General features: G+C 42.0%; 1 protein-coding gene across 4 annotated transcripts in view; it reads left to right on the top strand.

The window, feature by feature from the left end:
* The window catches only part of ARNT2 (aryl hydrocarbon receptor nuclear translocator 2), a 124696-nt gene that overhangs the window by 91399 nt on the left and 18087 nt on the right, over positions 1–15210 (top strand). For all 4 annotated transcript variants that reach the window (XM_040414146.1, XM_040414148.1, XM_040414149.1 and 1 more), the window contains 4 exons: positions 6259–6335; positions 9180–9314; positions 9566–9640; positions 14955–15106. In XM_040414146.1, coding sequence (XP_040270080.1) covers positions 6259–6335; positions 9180–9314; positions 9566–9640; positions 14955–15106 — 439 coding nt within the window. The remainder of the gene's footprint in view (positions 1–6258; positions 6336–9179; positions 9315–9565; positions 9641–14954; positions 15107–15210) is intronic.

Genomic DNA, 15210 nt, shown 5'->3' with positions numbered 1-15210 from the left:
AGGCGGTGGTTCCTGTTTGACTGCTGGGCGTTTTCCCCTGGAGGTGCTGGTCTTTCCCACCCCATGGACTGCTCTGGGACGTCCCATGGTCTATGTCCCCCAATGGAATGTACGAGAAAAGGAGATTTTTTTTGTGAAACTCACCTGTAAAATCTTTTTCTCGTCTTTTCCATTGAGGGACACCGCTCCCTCCCATTCTTGCCTGTTATAGGAAGGGTTGGTTTAGTTCTTCGGGACCTGAAGGTTTTCGGTCCGATGGCGGTATTTCTTTGTTCTGGTCTCTATTGCTTTGGTCTCCTTCTCCTACTGCTTTTGCACGCACTGGGGTCCTCCCTGTGGAGCATGGGGGTATAGCCCGGGGAGGAGGAGCTTTCTTTTTTATTTGCATGGTCTGTGTCCCCCAATGGAAAAGACGAGAAAAAGATTTTACAGGTGAGTTTCACAAAAAATCGCCTTTTTTTTCCCTCCCTTTTTTGGTTTTGTTCCAATACACACAAAGGGAATAAACATGTGTATAGCAAAACATGTGTTACTGCAATACTGCAATACTTTTCTGTGAGAAATACTTCATTTTCTTGAAAAATTTCAGGGGTGCCAACATTTACGGCCATGACTGTATGCAGATCAAAATGAACAGGCTTGGCAGGAGTTCTGTTAGTTATCCCAAAATAGGGGGAGACCGTCATTTAGACGACCGTCTGAACTGGCTGCATAAAGGCAGGCAGCCTAAATTGCACCTATGACCTAACCCACTTTATTCAAGCCCTAAAGTCTGCTAATACATAATGCATGGTATATGCACATGGCAAGGCCTTGTGCGCAAAGGATATACTTGCATGGGGGCCATAGAGTTCCTAGCATGGAGCTGCATAGTCTCAGTGTGCCCCCATACATGTGCAGATAATAAATAGCTGAAATCGGAAGCATACAGAGGTACAGTTGAGGTCTCATGCCCCTCTCTGTTAACCCTTTTGTGATTATGTGCATGAGGTGTTAGAGAGGAGACTCACTGTTCTTCTAAGTGTCACATTTAAGGCAGTTACTTCACAATGAGCAACTACTTATCAGGAGGTTGGCTTAATGTCCAGTAGAGTGGACTACTCCCTGGCTGCAAAATTCTCTTTGGCAGTAGAGACAATTTCAGGGCATCAGTGATTCCTGCAGAGCAGTTCATCTAGAGGACTTGTACACTTAAACGGGTTACCCCATGACTAATGTAAAAAGTGAAAATCAGACATCATATAGGACATGATAACCTCTTTCTAACAAACCCAGAACCAGCCCTGAACCTCACTTGGATCCAGAGATGTCCACATTCATTGCTCTGCTATATTTATATCAAACTGACAGCTCAGGGGAGTGTCTTTTCTGCTGCAGCTCAAGGGGCGTGTCTCAGATCTCCCTATCACAGCTCAGGAGGTAGTTGAAGTATAAAACTGAGCATGTGCGACCTTTTTCATTGAGTCGGACAAAGAAATAAGAAAAAAGAACAACCAGCAGGTGGCGCTACAAAGATACATTTTATTGAATAACTCAGTGGCTGTGCTAAATTTTTATTTACATGCAATTACAAAAGTATTCAGATCCAGATGCTGGTTTGAAAACTGTAGAATATTTTTCATGGGACAACCCATTTAAGGGAGTTGTTATAGGCACCTAGTAGACCATTTCATAAATCCTCTTCAAGTGCAGATATGGCATGTTCATGGAAAAGCAGTTAATGATCCTGTCCATGAAGCCTTTGTATTGCTAGGTGTATTTTATCTATCCGACGTGCTGTACGTGGAGGTATTATGTCATGTGGTAGAAGAACAGTCTAATATTATCTACAGAACAAAGCGGTTCCTGCTGCGATCATCAGGAGTATCTGCCAATTCCCACTTCAGATATCATATAGAGCCGTGTGTCTGCAGCTGCCTGTTTAATGCATCAGTACCAGAGAACCTGAGGTGAATTACTAAACTTAATTTATAGTTCTCTAGGTGAAGCATTTTCCATTTGTAACCCCTGTAGCTTCTACTGCTTTAAACATTTGGTTGCAATAAGACAAAGAGAAGAAAAAACAGTAATTTGTTATTGGGCGACGTGCTCCTGGCATCCACCGTGACTTCTGCTCTCCTCGTATTGAAGGAGGGTATGACTGTTCCTTATTAGAAGAAGAATTACTAGTGGATGGAATACTTATACAGTAGAGTGCACGCTTACCTCAGTTGTTTTTTTAATCTGTTTACTTTTTATTGAAATAAACAATATCACATGCATTTTTTTTTTTTTGTATAGTTGAAAATAAGTACAACAACTTGTAAAGATATTGGTGTACGCAGACACCCATGGCATTATGGGAGATAAAGATTCCCGTAAGCATTGCAGCAATTAAAAGATTAAAGTAATGTAACATTGCATATAATAACACATTAACTCCCTTCCCCCCCCCCCCCCCACCCCACCCCAACTTGAGCAGAGAGACATCCGTGTCTGTAGATTTAATGAAAATCATACAATTGGGCATCAAAACATTTCCAGCTAGCTATCCTAACTCAGCCGTTCAAATAGTGTACCATGACTATGTGGTTCCTCTGGAGAGGGAGTGTAAGAAGGACTTTTGTCCCCGTATACAATCTTGAACTAATGCCTGAGAAGCCAGTTGCGCAGACTCAACCCACACCTGCCATAAAGATAGGAATTTATTTGGACATTTTCGTTTGGCATAGACTCCCTTTTCTAATCTCAGAATTACATTCATCCTATTAACAAATTCTTGTTTTGTGGGAGGGGTCTCTCGTATCCAGTGTTTAGCTATCAGTACCCTAGCTTGAAACAGGAGTCTATGAATACAAAGGAAGTTCCTGTCTCCCAATCCCAGAGAGTCCAGTATCCCCAGTATACAGACTCTAGGGTCATCGGGTAGACGTATCTGGGTTGCCAGCGTTATAATACGTCTGACATCCTCCCAATAGGATTGCAATCGTGGGCAGTTCCAAATCATATGGAGCAATGTCGCATCCTCTTCCCCACATCTAGGGCACTTTTAATCTGCGCGCACACCAATTCTGAAAATAAATTGTAGGGTTCTATATACTCGATGTATAAGTTATAATTGTGATAGTCGCTGGGATTCACTAACCGTCAGAGAGGGAGTAAGGGCCAGAATATCTGTCCATTGCTCCTGGGTCAATGCTCCAAGATCCTTTTCCCATTGGACCTTTGCCTTAATGGTAGTAGTAGAGAAGGAAATATCAATAATATGTCTATATAGCAAGGATATAAGGCCCTCGCTTACCTCAGTTGTACTTAATAAGTGAGTTTTATCTTTGGAAAATATGACTGGGTCAAAACAGATGTACTTGGTATGTCAGGGCTGAAAAGTGCATGTTTCTTTATGGAGACCGAAAGAGTAATCAGCATGCCATTTAGCCATATACTTCCCACCCCTTTACATGTTCGAAGACAGAATTACAGATCACATGACTGTTTTTTTAAAGGGGTTATCCAAACCTGGAAACTGGGACTGAGCTGCACCTAGGCCATGTGATCGATGAGTGTGACATCACTGGCCTAGGAAGAGGCCGCAGTACTCATTGAAGCGCTGCAGCCTCTTCAAACAGCTGATTGCCGAGGGTGGCGGGAGTCGGACCCTCACCTATCAGCCCTTTAAAGGTGCCCATGCACTTTAGACTAAAGCTGATGAAAATATAGACGATTTGAAACCTAATGAATGCTCATCACGTGAAATTTACAACAGTGATTTTTGGCGACCAATGAGAAACCATCTTCATCTGGAAAGAAGTCGGCTGTGTTTAAAGTTTTCACCCGATAGTAGGGTGAAAGTCCTGTCCATCTTATGTGTGATCTTTTTTAGGTGCAAGCTAATTGTTGGGAGTCCAACATCCCACACCCCCAACGATTAGCAGTTCTGTGTAGCTCTGTCGTCAGAAGTTCACAACACTCTCAGCGTTGCAGTTGACCGCGCTCGTAACGCTGCAGTTGCTAGCCTTGTCCACTACAGTGTTTGACGGTGCATTGTAGTTCCAGCACTACACAAAACAGCTAATTGGCGGGGGTGTGGGGTGGATGACCCCCGCCAATCAGCTAGTGATAGCCTATCCTGAGGATAGGCCATCACTTAAAGAAGGCTGAAAACCCCTGTAATGGGCAATATGTTCTAAAATCGTTCACTAATGTGTGTAATGTGTACAGCCCCCTTTAGGCACTAGGAGGCTGTACTGTAATGCAGCCATGTCCATGAGAAGATTGTTCACGAGGAGCTGTAATGAATATAAATGTTACGGCCCTTTCACCAAGCTGATCGTCATGTAAATGCGCTACCATAACCTTGTTCGTTCCCGATCTTTGATTGCCCTGGGTAAACATGGCATTGATTAGCCTTCAAATGAGCAAGCGCTTTCTTTTCAGCTGACTGAATCTTATATGTGGGCCTAAAAATGATTGCTGGTTGGCAGCACATCTCCCATGTGATGGTGGGTGTACATGGGGCGAGGAGCAGCCGATTATCTGGAAGGAAGCGTTTCTTCCCAACAACTGGCTGCTCGTTCAGTGGGGGTGAAGCTTTGCGTTTACATGGCTGTTGCGATCGCTTGTCCTCATATAGCTGCATTGTTTCTGGGCAGCAGATCCCTGTTCAGACCGCACGATCGCCCAGAAATAATAATAGCCGTCTGCATTAACGATTGTTTCACCTGATGAACAAGCGTTTCGCTCGTTCATCGGGTGATCTGCTGCACCTTCAGACGGGCAGATCTTCCCTGATAATCTTCCCAACAATCAGGCCGTGTACACCCGCCACTAGCCAGAGATGTGCTGTCTTAATAAGGTAAAGTGCATAGGGGGCAAGCAGTTGTAGTAACATATACAGTATATAAGGAATGTGCCATAGAGCATCCTGCTTGGAGGATATTTATCTCTTTCAGCCATCACAAGCGGGTCAGAAAGTTTAAATAGATTGGTATAGGCATCATTTCCCGTTCTGTATGCTCTATATTTAACATGACGCAGTAATTAAAACATTCCTTATTGAAACAATTATACGTATATGACATAAAGTTTGCACAGCTACAACTCGCCACCGCGTATAACGTTATGGTTCAGTAATAGGATACAAGACCAGTCTCCCCGAAGCTCTGTGCAATCTGGGAGATCCGGTAGTAAGTAGTAGCGACGCTGCTCCGTGGATTCATTTTATTAATTAGTATGTTCCATCTTGAAGGCTTTCTATCAACCATGATGGGCCCGGGCTGACTCACCCTTGTGCCGTCAGCACAGAACTCGGAGCCTTGTGAAATGAGCTTGGAAAAATGCTGAAACCAGCTCCCCAGAAAAAAAGCTGCATTTTTTCCGAACACATAACAGGAAGTTTAGATGGCTCCAAGCAGTACAGAACTGCATGTGATAAAAATACCTCTAATGAGACACAAATGTGCTCCATCGCCTCTGATCTGCTACCAGTAAACAACATTCTTCAGCAGTGGAACTAGGGACAGCCGCGTCTCGCATATCCACAATAGGCTGTGCCTGAACTCCTATGTTTTACCATGACGCATACTACCGCTATACTGTGACACGTTAGTAGGGTCCTCTACATAGATGAGGCATGTGGCATTGTTTCCAATTACAGTTGATTAACACAGTCTTAACAGTAACTCAAGATGATGCTATAAATATGATGTGGGTGTATGAGTGTGTAATACGTCTACGTGCTGTTTACATGCACATTCCAGCGCAAGCTAATTTTACTACCAAAACATTTTAAAGGGGTTATTCCATGATGAGTAAAAAACGAATATCACATTTCATATAGTACATGCCAGTCTCTTTCTAACAAACTTAGAAGCCGTCCCGTCCCTCACATGGATCCAGAGATCTGCCCATTAATTGCTGCAATTGCTCTGTTAGATTTATTTCAGGGGGCGTGCACTTTCTCAGGTGTGTCCTTTCTGGTGGCAGCTGAAGGATTGAACTGAGCATGTATGTCAACTTCAACCAGCTGGACAGAGAATTTAGAGAGAGGGCAAACAGCAGATGGCGCTATACAGATAGGTCTACAAAATTATTCAGATCCAGGTGCTGGTTTGAAAAATATAGAATATTTTAATGGAAAGGAATTCAAATTATTTTTATAACCTTGAATATATCACACCATATACAGTTAAAGCGTTTTGTATTTCATCTTGCCGAGTTGGCCCGCTTTTCTTTCTAGCAAACTGTGTGCTATTGTTTTTCTATATGTTTCATTTCTTCTAGGTATGACTATCCCTGAAGAGGATTCCGAGGTTGGACAAGGAAGCAAATATTGCCTGGTCGCTATCGGCAGACTGCAGGTATGTTGGTGTTACTAGTAGTACACACATGGCACTATCCATTCTTTGTTCAAAAACATCGAAACCATGTTCTTAGTGTTAAACAGAACTGAGAAGAACTACTCTTCATCGTTACTTGGCATCGTCATATAGTAATTTCTGTTTGAATTGAAATTATGGATAAAAAATATAAAATTAGCTTTTGCCCAGAATTCATGGATCGTATCTTTCAAAAGTTATACTTAGGCCCCCTTTACTTATCTCTATTGATCCAGCTCAGTTTTCTTCCACTGAAGCCAGAACTTAATCCATAGGTTTCTATGAAATCATTCATAATTATCTGGCGCTTCAGTTGGGATGCCGGAAGTGAGAGAGCACCAGAAATAAAAATGTAGCACCCTGGAGCGATCAGTCTGTGGACGTCGGACCTGTGCACTAAGGTGCACTACACATACGTGTTGGTCTCCGCAAAAAAAAAACTGGCAGGACACAACTCTTACGGTATATGTGCACCCAGCCTTACTAAGTTGGCACTGATCTAGGGATTATCTTCTGCACATCTCCATGTATGTTCTTTACCATGCTGCTGCAGACCACCCAGCAATCTGCACAAATGGAGGAGTGACCTATGACAAACCGATGCTGAAAGTAACTTTAGGGGTAGACAAGAAATATGAACATTAATGAATGCTAAACATGAACCCAAATTTTAACGAGGGACATTAGCCAGCTTTCTCGTATGTACTATGCCCAATGGGGAGATTTATGAAAACTGATACAAGAAAAAGGCTGAATACCCTTGAGAAATGAGAGCAATGTTCTGATTGTCATGTGCCACTCTTTAACTTTTCTTTTTCAATAGTTTTGACCAAATGCCATATGCCAGGCCAGTTTGTGACCCAAAAATGTAAACTTCAAATGTGTTCCTTAGTCAAGGAAGAGTAGCCATCTAATCACTACTTTACTGTGTTATTGTTACCTCTTAAAGAGGACCTTTCATGGGTCCAGACATTATAAACTAAGTATCAGGTGTGGGGACTCGCTCTGGTAGACAGGATTAGCGGACGCAGTATAGAGGCAACAACAAGTTCTTTGGATCAAACAGTTCAGTGTTTTATTCACACTTTAGGCAAGTGACAAAAGCAGTCATATTCAAACAAAAAGTCACCTTGCGGTGTTGGTGGTAATTCTCACCATGCGGAAATTCTGTCTCAAAGAGTCCTTGCTCATAGCAGCACCATATAAAGAAGGTATGTCTTCTGTTTCATAGCCGCACCAACCTGTTTTTACGCCAAACAGGTAGCAAGCCTTCATCCAGACACAAGGCTCCCAGATCCCAACACAGAGACCTGGCTTCTGAGCCCAGCTGCCTATTTAAGGACAGCCAAGTGCTGCCAAAACCGGACCGGCACTTAAAATCCAGTCTGGTATTTGACCTAACCTGGCTGTAAATCAGCCCAGCAGCACATGCTGGGAGGAAAATACCTGTTTTCCCAGACCAAACCTCTTACTGTGTCACACAAGATACGTAGGACATAGTGCAGGGATCTAACTGCACTTACTATTTTTTCTGGGTGCCACTCGGTTCGCTCGCTGTGGCCCCCGTTGTATTCTCCCGCCTGGTATGCTAATTTTAGCATCGGAACAATGAGGAGGAGACTGAGTCTTTCTCCCTGGCTGTAGCGCTGTCCAATCGCAGCAGAGACCGTCACTTTTAAAGGTGAGCTTTTCTTTTTCTCCCTGGCTGTGACGATCTCTGCTCCTCCTCGTTGTTCTGATGCTAAAATTAGCATACCAGGCGGGAGAATACAACGGGGGCCACAGAAGCGAACGGAGTGGCGCCCAGAAAAAATAGTAAGTGCAGTTAGATCCCTGCACTATGCCCTACATATCCTGATACTTAGTTTATAATGTTTGGACCCATAAAAGGTCCTCTTTAATAACCAGACTCTACAGACCAACGTTTGGTTGATGCTTATTCTTTGACTGCACATTTCTATAGTCGGCCTACCCAAGTGATTTAGGGGCATTTTATTTAAATACATTAGGACGTTATTTCTATACTGCTTGGAGAATGTGGTGGTGGCTAGGTCTGTGGACATGGTCAGCAGGTGATCATTTATTTCATTATTCTTTTATTTTACAACATCACATCAGTAGACTATTGGTGGTACCTTGGGCTCAATTCACATCTGCATTCTGGTTTCTACTATAATCTGAAATTATGATTCACTGCCAGATCTGTAACAACTCATACCAGTGGTGCCCAACAGTCCCTACTGACTTGTAATGGGGTCTGTCGGGTCTTGCTCCGATGCAGATGTGAACATAGCATAAGACATACAGTAAATAGTCTATTAGTGGTCTGCAACTAAAGTTGTTGGAAGTGTTAACTTGACAGTCAGCACGTTAAATATACATTATTTAAACGAGTTGTCCTGCCATTTATACTGATAACCTATCGTCAGGATAGATCGTTCATAGCTGTAGATTTCCAGTATAATCTACAGTAGTTTCCTGGCATGGACTATAATAAATATGCCGGGCCAACTAAAAGTTCCAAAGTTTTGTACAGTGCTCCAAATTTTACAGCTTTTTGACACCAGTATTCTGTCAGCCTACATGCAGACAATAACTCATCATATCTCTCATTGTGTACTTCTTTCTTAGTCTTAGCATATGGCAGAGTATAGTGAACTATCGTGTCTTCATCCATCACCTAGTTTCTGACCTCCATTGTTCTTCTGCAGTCAGTCAGTCTCCCACATTTAGTTTCTCGTTCATTTCTCACCCACATGCACTGTTCCAGTTGCAATTGTTCCATATTATTTCTGCCGCTCAGTATAAATCAATTTTCTTTTTCAGGTCACAAGTTCTCCTGGGAGCCTGGATATGAATGGAATGTCTCTTCCCACCGAATTCTTATCACGACACAACACAGATGGTATCATCACGTTTGTAGACCCTCGGTGCATCAGCGTAATTGGGTACCAACCACAGGTTAGTGGTGGGACCAGTTACCATGTGTAATATGTCTGAAATGTAACAAACCATTTTGTGGGTCAAGGTTTATTTTGCTATAATGGTTTGTCTCATATCTGGTCTGAGTTTACTGCTGTTTCATGGTCTGTGCCTTGGATCAGACTTTGTACATTTTTGTTGCCTCAGCATATGTGCATTGTGCTTCACATTTTCCAGAATTTGTAAATCTGTAGATTTATGTAAAGTGAAACTGTTTCTTCTTTGGTTAGGATCTCCTGGGAAAGGACATTATTGAGTTCTGCCACCCTGAAGACCAGAGTCATCTTCGAGAAAGTTTTCAGCAGGTACATGGTGCTGAAGTACTGTGAAAGCAAAGCCATTGTTAATGAAAGGGGTTTTACAGGAGTTCAGTATTGATGGTCTATCAATGCACTGCACCCGCATTACAGCATACCAAGCACAGTACCCTTGATTGTATAACGGCTGTGCCTGGTATAGCATCCCAGGCCTATTTACTTGTATGAGACCGAGCTGCGCCAAGGCCATGTGACTAAAATTGTGATGGCAATGACCTAGGAAGAGGCCGTAGCGCCCATCAAAGTGCCACAGCCTCTTCACACAACTGATTGGTGTGGTTACCAGTCAGATGTTGTTGACCTATTTTGAGGACATCAATAATAAACAGAAAACCCCTTTAATGTGGTTGTCTGGCCAGGATAAGAACATTTTAAAAAGGGGAATGACCTAAAAAAGTACCGTAATACTTACCTTGCTGAACCCCCGTCAGTCTTGTTTCAACGTCTCACAGATCGCCACTGGTTCCTCTTGACGTGGCCACTGGCTGAAGCATGTCACTGTTACTGCAAATGAGCAGTCACATTTCCTGTTTCGACAGGGACCCAGAAAGTAGATATTGGAAGGGTGCCCAGGAAGTCTAGGAACGATAGCAGTGGGTAATCACTGTGGTATTTTTTTTAATTATTATAATTTTTTTTACTTTTTAAGCCCTTTTAATTCCCAGCCATATAACCTCTATGAAACAGATGACAGAATGATTATTTGATTAGGTTCCATATGGATGGATGGATAGATAAATAGGAGATATTACATAGATAGATATTAGATAGATACAGATAGATATTAGATAGATAGATAGATAGATAGATAGATAGATAGATAGATAGATAGATAGATCAATATTAGATAGATCTTTCCAGTCTGGACACACCTTTTCATTCCATGGTTTTTCCTTTTATTTTCTACATGGAATGAAATAGTAAAAACAAAAGTGTTAAACCTGAATGTTTTAGATTCTACCAATGAATCCCCTTTTGCTTTGATGACAGCTTTACTCTGTCTGCTTTAAGAAGTAGTCACCTAGAAATGGTTTCTATTAAAGGGAACCTGCCATGCCGATATTTCACTTTTAGCTGTGCACAGGCCTTATCAATACAAGCATGTTGTACCCGATTCCTCTTTTCTTCTGTTTTTCCTTTTTATGGTTGTTGAGAAAATGAACTTTATATCTTGCTCTCGCCATACGTTAGTGATCATGTTAAAGTCAAGGAGCCTGGCGCTTGCATCCTCCAAGTCGCGATTGCCACGCCCAAATGCTGCCTCCTGTCCTATGATTGATGCTTCCCAGCAGTGGCCATGTAATCCTCTTGCATCTCAACATCTTGCTTACATCTTGTACAGGCCCACTTACTACTCATTTTAGTGATTGGCGGGGATCTCACCACTCTGACCGCTACTGATCAAAACCTTTGATATGCCGCTTTGCCATATCAAAAGTTTTGCCTAATTGTAATTACTCTTTACCTCCTTCAGAAACAGGTGATTTTCCATTTTCCTGTTTCCGTTTTTAACTTCCCAGCCTTCCCGGAACTATAACTTGGTTATTTTTCTATTCACATAGATGTATGAGGGCTTGTTTTTTTTGTGGGATAAGGTGTAATTTCTAATGACACCATTTAATATTACATAGGATGTAGTGGGAAGCTGGAAAAAAATTGTAAATGTTGTGGAATTTTGAAAAAAAATGTAGTTGCAACATAGTTTTAGGGGTTTCGTTTTTTTGACGTTCATTATGCGGTAAAACTGACCTGTTCCCTTCATTCTCCAGGTCAGTACAGTTACAGCTATACCACATTTGTACAAGACTTTTTTATAGTTACATCTATGAAGCTGTGTGACGGTTCATTTTTTGTGGGGTGATCTAACATAGTAACATAGCTTATAAGGCCGAAAAAAGACATTTGTCCATCCAGTTCTGCCTGTTATCCTGCAAGTTGATCCAGAGGAAGGCAAAAAACCCCAGTGAGGTAGAAGCCAATTTTCCCCACTCTAATCAGGCAATCAGAATAACTCCCTGGATCAACGACCCCTCTTTAGTAGCTATATCCTGTAATATTATTACACTCCAGAAATACGTCCAGGCCTCTCTTGAACTCTTTTAGTGAACTCTCCATCACCACCTCCTCAGGCAGAGAGTTCCATAGTCTCACTGCTCTTACCGTAAAGAATCCTCTTCTATGTTTGTGTACAAACCTTCTTTCCTCCAGACGCAGAGGATGTCCCCTCGTCACAGTCACAGTCCTGGGGATAAATAGATGATGGGAGAGATCTCTGTACTGTCCTCTGATATATTTATACATAGTAATTAGATCTCCCCTCAGTCGACTTTTTTCTAAAGTGAATAACCCTAATGTTGATAATCTTTCAGGGTACTGTAGTCCCCCCATTCCAGTTATTACTTTAGTTGCCCTCCTCTGAACCCTCTCCAGCTCTGCTATGTCTGCCTTGTTCACAGGAGCCCAGAACTGTACACAGTACTCCATGTGTGGTCTGACTAGTGATTTGTAAAGTAGTAGGAATATGTTCTCATCACGGGCATCTATGCCCCTTTTGATGCAACACCCATTATCTTATTGGTCTTGGCAGCAGCTGCCTGACACTGGTTTCTATAGCTTAATTTGCTGTTCACTAAAATTCCTAGGTCCTTTTCCATGTCAGTGTTACCCAGTGTTTTACCATTTAGTATGTACTGATGACTTGCATTATTCCTTCCCATGTGCATGACCTGTCAGTGTTAAACCTCATCTGCCACTTATCAGCCCAAGCCTCCAATCTATCCAGATCCCTCTGTAGTAGTATACTGTCCTCTTCCGTGTTAATTACTTTACACAGTTTAGTGTCATCTGCAAAAAAATTTATTTTACTATGCAAGCCTTCTACAAGATCATTAATAAATATATTGAAGAGGATATGGCCCAATACTGACCCCTGAGGTACCCCACTAGTGACAGTGACCCAATCTGAGTGTGTACCACTAATAACCACCCTCTGTTTTCTATTACTGAGCCAGTAACTTACCCACATACAGACATTTTCTCCCAGTCCGAGCATTCTCATTTTATATACTAACCTTTTATGTGGTACAGTGTCAAATGCTTTGGAGAAGTCCAGATATACGACATCCATTGATTCGCCGCTGTCAAGTCTAGAACTTACCTCCTATTGTTTTTATTGATTTTTATTGATATTGATTTTGGATGTCTATGTCTTTATTGATCACTTTTTTGGGGGGGGAAGTGAAGTGATGAAAAAACAGCAGATTGGCCATTTAGTTATTTTTTTAGTTTTTTTTTCCATTACAATGTTCACCATACGGGATAAGGACACGTATTTTATTACCATAGGCATTTTGGGATGCATCAGTACAAATTATCTTTATATTTTAGTTATAGGGAAGGGGGGGGGCGGGGTAATTTGAATTTAAATATATATTTTTAAAATATTTTAATAAACGTTATTTTTACTTATTATTTTTTTAAAAGTCGCCCTAAGGGACTTAAACATGCGATCATAAGATTGCTTCTTCCATAGACTGCAATGATTTACCACTGCAGTCTATGGGAGATTCAATACTTTACTATCATAGGCAGAGCTCCATAGCAATGTATTGGTTACCACAAAGAATGAACAGTTTCCCTGACCAGCGCACAGGAAGTGCAGCAGTCCCGAGGAAAGCCTTTTCAAATGCAGTGGTTACTACTGACCACGGCACCCAAAATGTGTGCAATTGGCGTCATCACTGGTTGCAGACTTTAACTCTGGGTGTCTGCTGTTTAAAACAGAAGCAGAAACCCGGTGGTTGTGGTGCCCGCTGAACTCGTGAGCGGGTGCCATTTTTAAACACTGAAAAGTGTACTAAAAAGGTTAAATCCTAAGTATTCGATCAGAAATCTGGGTGCATCGGTGTCAAGTAGGCCTAACAAATCAAGAACTTGCCTTCAGAAGTAGTATCTGGTTTATAGGCAATGTGTCCGCTTACTTGCAGTATTTTGTTACATCTCCGATCTATTGTGGAATTTTTTCATGGATTTGCTGTGCAGACTTACATTGCAATGCGATAAAATTTGCTGCACATTTTGTTGTGGATTTACAGGATACGGAGTGCTGTCCGCATCTTTTGCGGCCCCATTGAAGTGAATGGGTGCGCACCCGAGCCGTAAAAACTGCGGCTCGGATGTGGACCCGAACAACGCCTTATACGGATGACCTATCCTCAGGATACGGCATCAGTTTCTGCTCACTGGGGGTCCAACACCCAGGACCCTTGCCGATCAGCTGTTTGAGGAGGCTGCACCCTTCTTGTAGCTTACCCTAGCCCAGTGACGTCACGTTCATCGATCACATGGCCTAGGTGCAGCTCAGTTCCACTCAAGTGAATGGGGCTGAGCTGCTATACCAAGCACAGCCATTGTACAGTGTAAGCAGTGAGCAGGCCTCTGTGTTCATCGGACAACATCGCATCGTCCAACAGCTGAGGTGTCGGACCCCACGATCAGATGCTAATGCCGTATCCTATGGATATGTCATCAATATAAGACAGTCAGAAAACCCCTTTAAAGAGATACTCCCATCAAATATTTTTTAGCGCATAGTAACAACCTACAAGTGAATAGTCTGCGTAAATTTCTAATTAAAAAAACTGTTTTGTTTTGTTTTTGTATATGTTTTTTAAGTTACTCCATGTATTCTACTTGCTGTCAGTTTTTCAATCAAACCATTTACTGCAACCAGAAAAGTGACTCAGTTGCAAGCATATCATCATTCATGATGCCAATCAATGTAATGCTCTCCTGTGGGCATCGTTATCGAGGCCTGTCAAGAGAATAACAGAGCTGTCATATGGTTATCCCAATCGTACATCTACTATTACTATTATAGAAGGACTCCCCTTCAGATAACTTCATACTTTCACAGCAGCAGTAAACTGATAATGGTCTTATTTGTGCATACTGCACAATTTTCAATGGCATAGCACTACCAAAATGAAAAACTGACACAAATTCTAAAAACAGTGTTTCTATGAATATTCAGTTGATAAATACTTCTTTCTGATAGAAGTGTCCCTTTAATATTGTAAGCCTGAATAAACGTCTAACACACAGCCTAACCGGGTTACTGCACTTCCAGACATCTAGAGGTATGGTGAGTATGTTAGGAAAATGACGTGACTCCATTATAAAATAGGTCATATAGAGACTATCCCCTTCTTAGTCCTTTGTAGTTTCAACAAATGGCCATCTATGCTAGCTTCTCAGTTAGAAATGATATGCTGTGCCTCAGTGTCGTCATTTCTCCCACCAGGTGGTGAAGCTGAAAGGGCAGGTGCTGTCGGTGATGTATCGTTTCCATACCAAGACTCGAGACTGGATGCTACTTCGCACGAGCAGCTTCACTTTCCAGAACCCGTACTCTGATGAGATTGAATACATTATCTGCACAAATACCAATGTGAAGTAAGTAGCCTGCAGGCAATCGGGCCGCCCTTCTTCCCTTACATTGCTATAAATGTAGGCCACACTTTCGATCTACTGGTCCGATACATACTCTTACACGTATA

The sequence above is a fragment of the Bufo bufo genome, chromosome 1, assembly GCF_905171765.1.
Source record: "Bufo bufo chromosome 1, aBufBuf1.1, whole genome shotgun sequence".
NCBI lineage: Eukaryota > Metazoa > Chordata > Amphibia > Anura > Bufonidae > Bufo > Bufo bufo.
This window is presented reverse-complemented; position numbering and strand designations above follow the sequence as displayed.